General features: G+C 35.4%; 1 protein-coding gene across 33 annotated transcripts in view; it reads right to left on the bottom strand.

Annotated features, from left to right (window-relative positions):
- Nucleotides 1-16,436, bottom strand: part of kcnma1a (potassium large conductance calcium-activated channel, subfamily M, alpha member 1a) — a 368,217-nt gene that overhangs the window by 182,942 nt on the left and 168,839 nt on the right. For all 33 annotated transcript variants that reach the window (XM_087278365.1, XM_087278370.1, XM_087278341.1 and 30 more), the window contains exon 3: nt 4,605-4,666. Coding sequence is in view for 25 of the 33 variants with exons in the window: in XM_087278341.1 (XP_087134467.1) it covers nt 4,605-4,666 (62 nt within the window). In the remaining 8 variants the exon portion in view is untranslated. The remainder of the gene's footprint in view (nt 1-4,604; nt 4,667-16,436) is intronic.

The raw sequence follows: 16,436 nt of genomic DNA, 5'->3' as shown, positions 1-16,436 counted from the left end.
AAAATCAGAGCACATAACACCTGTCCTCAGGTCTTTCCACTGGCTCCCAGTTACCTTAAGAATAGATTTTATAGTATTACTACTTGTCTAAAAAAAAAAAAAAAATCACTAAATGGCCTAGAACCTCAACACATTACAGATCTGCTCAATGATTACAAACCAGATCACTCAGATCTTTAGGATCATGTAAATTAGAAATTCCAAGGGCTTAGTCAAAGCAGGGTGAATCCACCCTCAGCTACTACGCTCCCTGCAGCTGGAATCAGCTTGCAGGAAAGATCAGATGTGCTCCAACATAAGGCACGTTCAAATCAATACATCTGTTTAGCAGTGCCTTTACTGAAAGAACTTAGGACCTATTATGCTAAAAATAAAATAAAATAAAATTTTAGAATGGAGAAAAACACAACTGTGTGGCAATAGTCAGCTTCTAATGGTAAAATATATATAATTTTTTTTTTTTTTTTTTTAATAATCACACTTTGATTGACATTTTCCCTTTGAATATGTCATCTGAGGAGAACAACCCTGCCTACTAGTGATGATCTCTCCCTCATTGGCATAAGACGTTAGGCTTGTTTTTGAATCTGCCACAATGCTGACACATTTTATTGTAACTCTGCCATATTTTCAAAAGAACACTGGAAGCACAATCTCATTTGAATATAAAGCGATAGTCGCCAAAATGGCACAATTAGGAGCGAAGCATAATATGTGAACATCTCAAAGAGTTATAAAACATTATGCATGGAGTATTATGATCTGAAACCTAATATACACACTCTAGGGACATCAGAGAGTTATTTTACATCTCGTAAAAAGGGGTAGAATAGTTCGCCTTTAAATCTACATGCGCTGAACTAGATTGATAATTGAATTAAAAATTGAAACAAATAAACTTGACAGCTTGTAAATCCTAATCCAATAAAATCAGACTCTGGATTCAATTTGTCAACCCTATCTCACAACCTCTGATATAAAAAGTATGCATGGACTGGTCAGCACATATGTAAATACTGTCAGCAAAGTTCATCTGGCAAACTATGATACCTTGCTAACAGCACACCTTTCTCTTTGGAGCATTGTGGATAGGGGTGGGCGGCAGAGATGCTCTGCTTATGTAGCCATGGAAACTGGCCCTGCTTGGCCACACTGAGGCTTTAAAGTCCAACATTACAAAAGACATAGAACAAAACCCTGAATAATATAATGGTACCCTTTAACAATTCCCATGAATGTAGGGGTAATTAATATCATATCATTACCTTTATAGGAAAATAGCAGCGTTGTCTTGTACTCTTAGTGATAAACTATTGGAGTTTTATTAACTACACAAAACTCTTAACCTGCAGGAGCATCAGTTTTAAAATGAATAGCAGTATTTACCAGTATTAATCAAGTTCAACAGTTTAACCTGGCTATTGCATTTTGTTTATCTTATTAGAGAGAGAAATATGCCTTTCTCTCTTATTTAACAATTGTGCACTCAAAAATATTTTTGCTGCTTGCTCTAACTACTTATTTAAAATGAGCTAAAACACCACAATTATTTTTTTATAAAAAATTACTTTTAATAATTTTAATAACTTTTAGTAATTAAATACTCTGAGTAAAAGCTTATATATTTTATGTTCAATCAACTACAAATTGTAAAAAACATTAAACTAATTTAATCATTTAGTGTTGGGACAACATGAAGGGATTGTGTGGAACCCAGCATTTTTTACGGTGTGCCAGTTGTTACTAAGCAAGCTAACTTTGTTACAGATTGTGATATTTTCAGATGGTAGTATTTTTTGAACAGATTTATTTTTTAATGCTTATTGTTAGGAAGCAACATTACAAAAAATGATTTAACCATTTTTCTGTTTGTTTTCCTTTGTCATCACAATGTAGCATTAAAGGGATAGTTTATTAAATATACCATTTACAAACCCTCAAGTTTCAAAATATATTTTAAAGAATGTTAGTACCTCATGAATTCCACTACTATTAAAGACTAAGGGCTCTATTTTAATGATCTAAGCACAAAGTCTAAAGCGCATGGCGCAAAAACATTAAGGACGTGTCCAAATCCACTTTTGCTTTTTATGGATGGAAAAATACAGTCTGTGCCATGGTGCATGGTTTAACAGGGTTGAGCGTATTCTCTTAATGAGTTATGGGTGTGTTTTGAGCATAATGTGCATTAAACCAATCCAAGTATCCTCCCATCTCTTTAAGAGTAAGTTGAGTCGTGCTGTGATGCATTTGCTATTTACATGGCAGACTTTGTAAGTGGAAAAACTAAATGCTTTACTAGCGAGAAAACAGCTAAACAGACCATCTGTAGCACAAGGATAAAGATTGAGCCTCCTCCAATCGGCCTCCTCACTTTCTCTTTAATTTACTTTTACTCTTTACTTTCGTGGATAAGGAAACGGTGGAAACTCACTCCACTGAAGAAATCAATTAGCCCTCATATTTAATTTTGTTTGTTGAGAGTAAATATTTCTTTCACAACTATTTCTAAATTCAGTTTTGATTTCCAGCTAATGAATAAATGAACAACAATAACGAAGTGTAGGCAAAAAAATTCAAACACACATCCTATTCTTATGCCCTATATGATCCAAAACCCAAAAGGTAGACAAATCTACTCTTGTTTTTATTGAAACAAATATGAATATGCATATAATAAATAGTACTGCTAATAATAATAACAACATTATACAAATGCAAATTGTCAACCCAGAGGTGAAGGAGGCATGGAGGTGTATTTTTTATATTTATCAGGGCTCGAAATTGTGACAATTTTGGTCGCATATGCACTCGAAATTTAATCTATACGACCTCATAATATATTTGGGAGCTTTTGTGTGACTGCATTGACTGTATGTTCAGCGCAAATGTCCGCTAAATGTAAAATCCAACACTTATATACATCTTCGCCAAAGGTCGCTGAATCTGCGGCTCATAACAAAGAATGGTATTGGGCTGTTGATCATTGCGAGAATCCTACTCTGCTCCCCTTATATATTGGGCCGGCTGACTTGACTGCTTTCCACAAACACAGGAAAATATAAATCAGCTCATAAAAAAATGAGCATTTAAATGACACAAACCTTTTAAAGAGTGGTAGAAGTGAGACTTTTCTTCCTTTCTTTTGTCAATTCTTTCGTGAGATGTTAGTTACTAACTTAAAAAAACAGTTTTGCATCTTTCAGCATTGAATTGAAGGATTTATTATAATCTTTTGTGTGTTTTGTAAAATAAAATAATATTTATTAAATTGACATGCATATTAAAACAATAGTAAAAACTGTATATTTCTTACTGCAATGCTTCATTTTTGTTTGATGCAAACCATACATTTATTTTTCATGACTTTGTATAGCAAATAACACGCATTCAAGCATATTCAAGGCAGCATGATAATGAGAAATGTAATTCATTGTTTTTATTATTGTCATTTTTGTCATCATTAATATTTAATAATTATTCGACATACATTTTGGAATTATTGCGCAAATATCAACAAGTCATCTCAGAATTAGTTAGACAGTTGTTTCGGGTTTTTGTTAGTCCTGATGGATGTTTTTTCAAATACAATAAATCCCTTAATATACAATTTGAAGTGGTGCTCATTTATGTTTGGTGGGTTCTCCTAAATTTGAAGTTGGGAGCACCAGTGCTACAAAGTAAAAAAGTCAATTTTGAGCCCTGTTTATGTAGAAAATAATATTTTTTGTAACATTTTAATCCTTTATTGCTGTACATCCTGTGTGTATTGAGCAATGTGTAAGCGTTTGTACCCACATAGGCGCATAACTAATATATTCTGTGTTGTCTTTAGACCAGCTCTTAGTTGGTCAATGACACTGTCTGTTTTAGTTCCTTAAAATAGCACCACGCCAACATTGCGCCTTAACACACCACCTTTTTAGACCAGCACACATTGAGTCCACAAAGTAGTGCAAATACAATTGCTAATTAAACAACGTGGTGCGAAAACATGAAAATGACAGTTGCGATGGTCTGAAAATAGCAACAATTCGCACCATACACGCCTTGCGCCTTATTGTGCCAGGTATATGATAGGGCCCAATGGCTACCAACATCAGTCCTTCATTTGTGTTGATGGGAAAACCCTATTAAAATATGGTATTTAGAATTCAGAAACACTTGTTATTACTGACACCAGAGGCCATTACTTAAACTGTAGAAAGTCACAAATTGCTAGTACTATTTTTGAAACTTCAGACTTGGTTATGCAAGACTTTAGGTTGAAATCACTCTTTTTCTTTGCTTGACACAGAGAGTCAGCAGAGAATAGCAAAATTAACAAAAATGAATAGATACAATATTTATTTGCTCTCTGAGTTATTAAAAACATATTTTCAAATGGGCAATTGTTTATTTGTGACCCTAATTTTGAATAAAAGTTCATACCGTTTTGGTCCCATTCATGAACAGTAGATTCTGCACAATAAGTTGAATCTGCTTTAGCGCAATCACTTATTTAGAAGCTTTCACCATTTAATAAATGTGTTAATGTCCTTGGACTCATACTGTAAAACAATAAATAATTCAGGAAAGAGGTGTTAAATCAGAATAGTACTCACTCCGAAGAGTCTATGAAGTATATTCCCAGAGCTCCGATGCTGAGTGCAAAGACCAACACCACCTGGAGGGGAAGAGAGAAAGAGAAGAGAAAACAGGGAAGGGATATCATTAGTGAAGGTCCGCTGAGGACAGTGCCACTTACAGAGAACATTTTAATCCTGGAGCTGTTCAGCGATGAGCATCGCAACTCATTTCCACCCATATAACACGTATGAATGACACATAATGATCTTTTCACCATGTGTCTTCAAACACAGTGTGCTGTCAACCTAAACATTCTTAAGGGAAATTGTGAGCACATATAACCATTCAGACATCCCTTTGAAGGCTCACTAGGTATAGAGACAGCTCCGGATTGAGATTTCAAGTAAAGGAAGGAGCAGAAAGCCTGTGAGATTAACTTTTGAGAAACACTGAGAAGAATGTCAAAGCAAAGCGAGAAGCATTTTAAAAATGATTGAACATATCATTGATATTAACCTGCTATCATTGAACCGGAGACAATGGGCTTTGGTTGTGTGCGTATCAAATCAACACAGGCTCATTGGAAATGTACTTCAACATACATCTGACTGCAGTTTCAAGGTAAAATAAATGCTAAGTCACAGTATGGCGCAGTTTTCTTTTTCTTTTATAATACTAGTAATATTAACAGAGAGATACATAATATTGGAGCTGGGCGATATGGCAAAAAAAATTATCACAATAATTTTTTTCATTTCAGTCGATATCGATATTTATCTCGATAAATGTAAAATCTTTATATCTATCAAATATATAAGATTTTCAGCAAGCCAATGGCTTTGTGCAACTGATTTAACACATTTAGTGAAATGTTTTAGCTGTCTGACAATATAAATAATAAAATAATAAACAAAAGAACAATCTTTATTCAGCATTTACTGTTCAAGTTTTCAACAACCAAAGACATTACCTACAAGTTATTGGATATTATTGTTCAACATCAGAAAAAAAAAACGGTTTGGAACAATGTGAGTTAAAGGTCACATCATTTTCAGTTTTGGATGAACTCTCCTTTTAATGGTGAGTATTGTGAATTTAGGGTGAACTATACTTTAATGTACTATCTATTGATTGTTGATAATGCTTTTATCGATAGACCTTATCGATGACTGATTAAGCATGGACATGTAAAGGTTTAGTTATGCTTTGCGCTGAGACGCATCCACGCATTACATCATCAAGTGTGTGCAGTTTACTTATGCTGTCACCCTCTTGACATCCCATATTGCGGGATGCATGAACAATGCGCATCACAACAAAAAAATGCAGGGAGCCAGCCGGGGCGCCTCTCCATTTACACATTGAGCTTCTGAGCTCCATCCGAGTTTATTCTTCCGAGGTAACCCAGGAAATCTATCAGTGCAGAGAAAAGACTGTCAAGTTCATGCTGCTCAGACCGCGCTTAGTTAATGAATTAAAATGAAACCATGAAAATAGTTTGATGGACTGTTTTGGCGCTAAAGCATATAGCGGGCTTGTGTTAAGCGCTTCACCTCAGATGTTATTCGTTCCTTTTGTCTATGCTGTAGATAACTGACCAACAAAACATACATCAAAATTAAGTAACACATTATACAAAACGAAATTCGTTAAAACAAGATAAATTTTTAAGGAAATATGTTTATATTTATTTAGTTCGTGTCCGCCTTAAACAACTGCGGGTGGATGATGCTTCGCTCCGTGGAAAAAAAGGATTTAATTAATGATCCACTGCTGTTGTAAACGTCTGTCATATATTTGCTGCATGTCATTTTTTTAAAAGATTATGTCTTGAGCATCTGATATCTCTTCTGTGATTATGTCCTTTAAATATATAGCCTAAAGTCTGGTTCTTTTACCGTCGATGAGAGACAATAGTAGTATTACAGATTTCAAAACAAATACTTTAATATTAAAAAGAAAACATAAGCTTGACATCAAAAGATCCTATTATTGTCGTAACAAATAAATGATGCAGCCTGTAGTTTACAGCAAGCATCAAGAGCTCATTGAGATGTGTTTGAGATTGTGTACTCTGTCATGTCTTGCGTCTGTCTTTTCAGGGGTTTTTTTCTCGTAAGGCACGGCTTTCGAAAATGATGACATGAGACTCTGCTGGGTAGCTGCACTGGTTTACTAACACTTGTTTAGGTCTGTAATTTCTTAGCATCTTCATAAGGGTGGTCTTGTTTTACATGGTGAAACAGGTCGTGGTGTTGCCTGCTTTTGATGACAAGATTCGTCTGCTCAGTTTGCGGTGCACGTTGCTCTGTTTTGTGTCGGATAGCGAAAAACTAAGTAGCTCATGAAGTCTAGTGACATTTCTTGTCAACAGTGTCTGTGATTCTGACCTTTTTTACCTCATTTCTTTCTTACTCATATAAGTGCAACTAACACTGTATGGCTGTAAACTTGTACGGCGTGCGGCATCTGGAAGGGCAGGCTGCAAAATGCTTGCGCAACGTTACGCATAGTGCGAAAATATTATCGAGCAATTATCGAACTGTCATTATCGTTTTATCGAAAAATTTTACATCGTGATAATTATCGATATCGAATTATCGCCCAGCCCTACATAAAATCAATAAATAAAAGATTATTTTGTGCAGTTCTTTGCACCAAACCAAACAAATGTCACAAAAAGTGAAGAGTGTCTGTGATTTGCAATCAAATATGTTTGCCTCACTTTCTTTTTATAGACAACATCTTTGTTGTGGTCAGTTTGGTTTGTAGGTTTGTCACAATGTTATACTAGTGATCCAGAGTGCCCAGTTTCGAGCCTGGTGAAGCACGGTTACACAAAAGAGATACAAGCACAGATACATATACATGGCTAACATTCAAGTGCCTAACATCGAAATGGAGATTTTTAAAATTTCAGTACCGATTGGTACAGCAATTCAGTATACCATAAGTAGTCCAAAGTTGAAATAATTTTTCTTCAAGATCTTGTATTTATGATGAGAAAGTTGGACCACAAAGTCTCTGTGGTGGCCAATTCATGTGTTACAACTGTGTATCAAGCTACCTGAAGAGCTCTTTTACAATCTGATCCTGATGAATCCTGGCAATTTCATCTTGTAATATGCACCTGACATAAAGCCAGTAAAAAAAAAAAAAAGTAAAAAAAGAAGAAAAAAAAATCATTAATGGAATCACCTGATTGGTCATTCTGTATTTACAGAACTAGCATAATATTGATCAACCAAGACCTGACTGGAGGATCCACAAATTATACCATTGCCCCCAGGCTTGTATGATACGCATAATTATCTTTGCTGTAATTATCCTGGCTCCTACCTATTAGGTATCCAGGTGGGGACTTTAATTGGGGGTGGGCAACCCATGCAATCGTAATGACCTGGCTTGGGTTCACATTAAACGATCCTCCACACAAACTCTATTGCTTCAAGTTATGTAAACTGCATTTTAAAAAGCTAAATGTGCCAAACATCTTTCAAAGTTTGTAATATGAATATGCTGTCAACAAAAAAGCATTTCTGAGAACAAGTGTCCTCAGAATTTTCACTTAAATAACAGCTCTATAGCTTCATCTTTGAAAATAAACTAAAGTAATACTTTCTATAATGCTATAATTTAATTACAATAACATTTGATATGAGTGTAACAAGAACAAAATCGCTGCTTAAAAACATAATTGTATATGCTATCATGTGTAATACTTAATATTTTATCAGTGCTTCTTAATAAATATGGCTGATTCCCTCAGAATTATTTTGATGGCTACTAGGGCTAGGCGATACGATAATATCACAATCATTTCACAATTTAAGTAAATTCATAACCCTATAACAATATCTATATTTTCTGTAAATTCAATCAATTGAGAGAACCTTGCTAATAGCCTTGACCTTAAAAAAAAAAAATATATATATATATATATATATATATATATATATATATATTGAGGTGTAAGGGATGGTCAACAGTGTATTTACAAATGTAATTACAAAAGTTAATTACGGCTGTAATTACATACATGTATTTAATTAAGCATAAGTATACAGTAAATACATGTATTTACACAATAAGTACATTGTAACAAACTATTAATTCTTGTGTAAGTACATATTAGTTAAGGCCACTTAATATAAAGTGGGACCATATATTGTGTTAGGTGACAATGAAGAACCTTAAGTTTGGTGTCAATAGTTTTAAACATTTTAGAGTTACAGCCTCAGATGCACTTTGACATTGTGCTAGCACATTTGATGGTCAAATTCATTATTGATGGTTAGTTAAGGGTTTTTAACATGGGATTACTAGCCTGCGCTGTTACCATATGTATTTGTTCTGGTTATTGTGAGACACAAATGACACACCAATAAAAACACCTTTCAGACACTAATGATTTCAGGTAAAACATAAAATACTGCTAACAAATGTTAAATGTTCTTTCAAGCTTGCAATTTTTTCACCATGCATGCAGTAATTCACATTTCTTCCTGCATGTCCGTGGTGCTGGGAAAGATTGCAGTCATCCAAATAACAAAAAAGCATTACTATAAACGTAATATATTTTTCAACACTAAGAAATAAACCATAGCGAATAATATGAATGAATATAGACTTTTCTTTGGTACATGTGATTGATTGATCTATATTTTTGAAACCAACATTGTAGTGACATCATTTTAAGTCACTTTTAATCCATTTAAAATGTCCTTTTGGAAGTCATAGTACAACAAACAAATAAAAGCATCAAAGATACTGGCCTCAAACTTTTGAACAGTAGTGCATGTTTACACAGCACACAACTCGCAGTACTCATGCCCCTGAACAAAGGGAGCCCCAGAGCCATCAGCCCCAGCACAATGAAGCGCAGGGCATGAGACAGGGGTCAAATCATTTGATCTTCTCTGAGCTGTTGCATAAGAGATACACGCTATCCTCATATCAAGTGAAACTGATACAACAGCTATCGGATCGCTGCTACAATATGTTATGGTGTGTGCTAGAGTAGTAAACATACATATACACACAACACGAGCACAACATGATCAACAAGTGTCAACCATACACTTTTTCAACCACCAAATGAAAAAGCAATTGGAAAGAGCCATTAAAATTATTTTAAAATGAGAGATTTTAAGATGACTTGCCAGAGATTTTACAATGACTTGCTGTACTCTAACCATAGTAAACAGTGCTTCATTGTAAAAATAGAGAACACATTACTTAGAACATAAAATAATTGCTCCTTTATTTTATTTTTTATTTTTAACAGAAAAGCTCAATTCCATTAGTGTGTAACAAGCAGAAGTATTTTTTTTTTTTAATTGACCCAATGGTTCAGTTTTTACAGTGCATTATCAATATGACCATGCAATAATGCAGTTGTCTTGTGAAAACTGGACACAATTGATCCAGTTATATGTAATGTGGTGCTCATATAGAATGGATACAACAGGCTGAAGTCTGACCTATGGCGAGTCCCAATTCCAGTCTCCCCCTGTTCATGGTTTGGAGTTGCTTTGCTGAGACCTGGTCAGCTCACCATCATATAATCCACTATGAATTCAAAGGTGTATCAGATGGTGCTTAAGAAACATGTGAGACCATCTGTCCGAAAATTAAAGCTGAAACGAAACTGGACCAAGCTACTCGACAATTACTCAAAACATACCAGTAAATCAAGTCAAAGCCCAGATCTTAATCCCATTGAGATGCTGTGGGGTGACTTGAAATAAGCTGTACATGCAAGAAACTCCTCAAATATCTCACATATTAAAGAATTCTGCATTGGGGAGTGGGCTACATTTTCCTCAGACCGATTTCACAGACTGACAGATGCTACAAAAAAGTCTCACTGCAAATATTTCAACCAAAGGGGGAAACAGTAGCTATTAAGGGGTAGGGTGTCCTAACTTTTTCCTCAGTTAGAATATGCATTTTTGTAGAATTACATTTACAGAAGATAAATATGGTCTAAATAAAAATATCTAAATAAATATAAAGATCTTGATATGTTTTTTTATTTATTTATTTTATTTAATTTTTTTCAGTTTTCAGTTTTTTTTTTCAAAACCTTACAAAATACCTATGTTTTCATAGGCCGGCAATTAGCTCTCTGCAATTCTTACATGGTCGCCCACTGAAGCCTAGCAGGGCTGCGCCTGGTCAGTATCTGGATGACTAGTAAACTGCATGGGAAAGCTAGGTTACTGCCAAAAGTGGTGTTAGTGAGGCCAGCAGGGGGCACTCAACCTAACGTCTGTGTGTGTCCTAATGCCCCAGTATAGCGAAAGGGACTCTATACTGTCAGTGAGCGTTAAGACGTTAAACCAAGGTCTCGACTCTCTGTGGTCATGAAAAATCCTAGGAAATCCCTTCGAAAACAGTAGGGGTTTAACCCTGGCATCCTGGCTAAATTTGCTCACAGTCCTTTGTCCATCATAACTGGCTTCATTATGTTGTCTCCTCTTCACCAATTAGCTGGTGTGTGGTCTGGTGCAATATGGCTGCCATCGTGTCATTCAGGTGGATGCTACACAATGGTGTTGGATGAGGAAATACCCCTCAATGTGTAAAGTGCTTTAAGTGTATAGAAAAGCGCTATATAAATTTAAGTCATTATTATTATTATTATTATTATTATTATTATAGGGTGTCCTAATTTTTTCACATGACTGTAATTACTGTTTAAACATCTTTGCTAAAATGTCACTCAAACGTTAGGTTTAGTTTTAGGCTTAGGTTTTTTTAGTTTTAGGTTTAGATTTTTTTTAAAGAGCCCATATTATGGGATTTTGAAAATGCCCTTCCATGTAGTCTGTAACACAGCTCTAAGTGAAGTGAAGTATCCATCTAATGCTTAAATCTGTTAGTGTGCAGTGTTTAAAACTGTTGATTCATCTATAAAAGAGTCGACTCATAGTGCTTCAAACGAGTCGCCTTGATACCGAGTCATTAGGTGTTTCGCCATGACGTACTAACGAAACCAAGCTATTCACCTGCACGCGCAAACCCGGGAGATTTTAAACCTGAGGCCCCGCCCTCTAACACAGAAACCCAGACACACACACCCACAAACACACACACACAAACATGCCGGTCGATTGAAGTCACACTCCAGATGGATATTATTGAGTCTCTACCCAAAGATGAAACCTCAGCATTATAGCCAAGCAGTTGGAAACTACTGGAAACTTGTGGAAACTACATGCTACAAAGAATACTTCATTGGCGTTTGTTAAAGGAAGGATCAGTAAAGAGTAACTTACTGACGGCCTTTTTTGGATGGGTTTCTTCCTCTATTTCTCAAGTGTAAGTACGTGCGATTAAAGTTGCCTCGTTTACTCTAGCTTGCAAACGTATTTAGTTGTGATTTGTTACTTGTAACCACGTGTACTGTATGAGGTTAACTCGCTTTATTCTTATATCGCGTGCAAAGCCGAGTTAATAACACGACGCGTGCTGCTTTGTTTACGGAGCTCCGTGGAGGAGGGTAGTGTGTGTGTGTGTGTGTTTGTGTGTGTGTGCGTGTGTGTGCGCGTGCTGTCGTCCGGAGGTGTGTGTGTGTGTGCTCGTTGTCGTCCGTAGGAGGGTTAAGTGTTTGTGTGTGTGTGTGCGCACGCGCGCAAGGTCGAGGGCAGTATGTGTGTGTGTGTGTGTGTGTGTGTGTGTGTGTGTGTGTGTGTGAAAAGAGCAGAGTGAGACAAGCTAGAAGATCTCCTCAACTGTTTTTGGAGTTTTTGCTCAATAAAATAGTTAGTCGTCGGTATTTTCAAATCCATCGTCTGTATTTACATTGACCCACTGGCAGCTAAAATCCATGCCTACACTATCGAGCGTGTATGAACTGGGATTACTTTTATATTGCTGATTAGCTGTTGGGCATTTCACTCTCTCACTGAAGGCAGTCAACCAATCGCAACAGACTGTCAATCAGCGCAGATTAGCTTCGCGCTAAGGAGGGGTTTGGGAACAAATAAATCACTGGACGATTCATACGGGAGTCGCTGGGATAATTAGGTAAAAATAAATGCAGATTATAAGACCATGAAAGTGTTTTTTGAACTTGCATGCATATTAAACTGTTGTTGGAAACCCTTACAACCAAAATATGACCCTATTTCATGTATAATATGGGCTCTTTACAGCAAAAAAAAAAAAAAAAACCTGTGTTTGTTAGTTTTTTTATTATATTTATAAGATAAATGTCACACAAGTAAGAATGTTGTTTTCTTTCAAATCATGCAAATGTAAAATTGGTTTTATTCAACAATTCAACAAACTATATGGAGTGAGTTCAGAAATTTCAGACTTAATATTAATTGATTGACTGACAGATCGATTGATTGAACAGAATATAGGTAACACTTTAAACTAATAGCTTATAAAACTACTAACTAACTGTTTAATAATAGTTATTAAGGTAATAGTGAGGTTTAGATTTTGGGTAGGATTAGGGATTCAGAATAAGATCATACACTCTCAGAAATAAAAGTACAAGAGCTGTCACTGGGGTGGTACCATTTTAAAAGATACACATTTGTACTTAAAGGATCAGTATTGGTGGTTCAAAAGCATATATTTGTACACTTTTGTACTTTTTATGTTCTAATATGTACTCTTGAGGTATTAAAATGTGGCATTAAAATGAACACTTTAGGTACAAATGTGCCACCCCAGTGACAGATCTCATACCTTTATTTCTGTGAGTGTACTTTATACACTTATATGTACTTTATAGTGTGCTTAAATTCAACAAACGGACAATCAAAATAAAGTGTGACCAAATACACACATTGCATTACATTACATTACACATTTTGTGCAGCCAATACTACATAGAGAGGAAGAAGAGTTCATCTGCTTAAAGATCTGTGCTGGATTATCTGCAAATACAAAGTTTATTTCAGGAAATCAGTAGAATTTTGAGACATCGCTTATGATACTACACACATTTACGTTTGTAAACAAATCCTGAACAGACTTGCAATACATCAATGGCATGGAAACACACACACACACACACACACACACACACACACACACACACACACACACACACACACACACACACACACACACACACACACACACACACACACACACATCCCCAAAATAGCAGCAGGAGAGTTATGCATCACATTCTGTTTTTCTTTTATGTTCTGCATATGTCAAAGTTATCAGTGTTAAAGGCTCAAGTGACAAAGGTTAATATAGTTAAAGAAAACAAAGGAATTTTTTTAATCATTTTCGTTAACTGAAATAAAATAAAACGAGAGTTAAAAACAAAAAACTAGAACTAGAACTGACTGAAACTGTATTGTGTACATACACAACTAACGGAAACTAACTAAAATTATAGCAAAAAATGTCCTTTATTTTCATCTTGGTAAATGTATGTAATACATAATCTTACTGTATGCCTTTTAGAAGTATATATATTTATTTTGTGCTGCAGGTGTTTAACTTGATTACGATTAATGAACGATTGTTTTATTTATTGTATCCATAAATACCATATAACATATTTAATGAACTTAAATACATAGGAGGAAAAATTGTATTTGAATAATCAATGAATGACTTCAAAAGTGGCATTATGAAAATGGGCTCAGAAGCATATACATCTTTCTGAAATATAGACTTTGAAACTGCAGGCCAGCGAAAAGGCAGAATTGCACAACACTTGTGATTAAAGAGCAGGGATGTGAAGTACCCTCGCCTGTCTTTTCCAGTAAGTAGATTTTTGGCAGACTACCATATTAGTTGAAAATCCCTACCCTGCAAAGAGAGAGAGAGAGAGAGAGAGAGAGAGAGAGAGAAAGAGAGGAAAAAATGCAATATGATGAGATTTATACTGCTGTTTCTTATTGAGTCTACTGAATGAGGTCGCTTCTCAAACAGCTTCTTGTTTCACATCTCTAAATCCACAATACTGTCTGCCAGATTTCATGCGGACGATAATGAATTGTGTGTCAATGTTTACAATAAGCCTGAACAATAAACACAAACAGCCTTGTTTTCCACTGGAAGTTAAAGTCTTAACTTTAAATCTCTAGTTAAAATCTTACTGTAACTGAATGATGCTGGGCAAAGGACATGAGGATACATATGCAGGCAATAGTCAAATTCTATTCAATTCAATTCAATTCATCTTTATTTCTATAACACTTTTACAATGTAGATTGTATCAAAGCAGCTTCACATTAAAAATTATAGTGAATTGGAACAGTTTCAATTCAAGTTGATGTTCAGTTCAGTTTAGTTCAGTGTGGTTTAATATTCACTGCGGAGAGTCCAAACACTGAAGAGCAAATCCATCAATGCGCAGCTCTACAAGTCCCGAATCATGCAAGCGAGTGGCGACAGATGCAAGACAAAACTTCACCAATTGGTGAAAGTGAAGGTTAAAAACCTCAAGAGAAACCAGGCTCAGTTGGGCATGACCATATCTCCTATGACCAAACATCTTGTGCAAAGCAGCAGTCTAGCAGTCTTGATGGTCCATTTGAGTATTAGTAGACTGTCTGCTTAATATCTGATGATACTGCTGCTAAACAGACATTTAACTGACAGAAACAGAAACTTAGCAAATATAGTACATGTCAACTTACACTAACCCCAACCCTAAGCCCAACCTAACAGTCTACTTAGAGTATAATGAGAATAAGTTGGCATGCAGATGCACTGTAGTTTGAATTCAACAAACGGACCATCAAAATAGAGTGTGACCAAATACACACATTGCATTCCATTACATTACATATATTGTGTGGCCAATACTACATAGAGAGGAAGAAGAGTTCTCCTGCTTAAAGAGCTGAGCTGGATTATCTGCAAATGCAAAGTTTATTTCAGGAAATCAGTAGAATTTTGAGACATCGCTTGTGATACTACACACATTTTTGTTTGTAAGCAAATTCTGAACAGACTGGCAATACATCAACGGTATGCAGACGCACACATACATCACCAAAATAGCAGCAGGAAAGTAGTGCATCATATTCTGTCTTTATTTTATGTACTGCATATGTCAAAGCTATCGGTGTTGAAGGCTCAAGTGACCAAGGTTATTATAGTTAAAGAAACATTTTTTTAATCATTTTAATTTTAACCCATTAAAAAAATAAATCCGATCTCACATTGTATGTCACATTGACCCACTGCCACCACAACTTTGTTTCAAGGGTTAGATTTAATATATATATACAATAGTTTCTTAATATTATAATAGTTTTTAGTATTTTCTTACAATTAAGTTTTGAAACCCAACTGAAGCATGATTCACTTATTTAAATTTCATCACGATTTTCGGTTATGAAATAAACATTTCGCCAGATCCTCTCATTTAAGTCCTCGGTTTACCCGCACTGCAATTGTTCAGGGGTTTAGTTCAGTCACAGCAGGCTGTCATGTACTGTTTGTGTTCGCTTCACCCTCTGCTAAATCATGCATGCGCAGTATTATCGTTTCACCGCTTCTCAAATCTGATCTCAGTGTACTGTTCTTATAACTGAATAACGCAGTAAATGTTGGTTTATTTCAGGTCAGAGGGGGTATTAGGCATGCTAAAAAGTAAGTAGTTTGTGGATAAGTGGTTACTGGAGATGCAAATCGGTTAAAATGATTCAGTTCGATTTGGTGAACTTCAACCAGTTCACTTAGAAGATCCAGTTAAAAAGATTTGTTTGTGATCACTAATACAGAAATAAAACTCATTATTGGACACAAATGTGCTAAAGGAATAATTGTGAGTATCTGTATTTATCTGTATTTATTTTGCTGTACCATCAAACACCTGCAGCACAAAAATAAATAGATTTACTTCTAAAAGGCATACAGTAAGATTATGT

Source organism: Danio rerio, chromosome 13 (assembly GCF_052040795.2).
Source record: "Danio rerio strain M-AB ecotype USA chromosome 13, GRCz13ab, whole genome shotgun sequence".
Lineage (NCBI taxonomy): Eukaryota > Metazoa > Chordata > Actinopteri > Cypriniformes > Danionidae > Danio > Danio rerio.
This window is presented reverse-complemented; position numbering and strand designations above follow the sequence as displayed.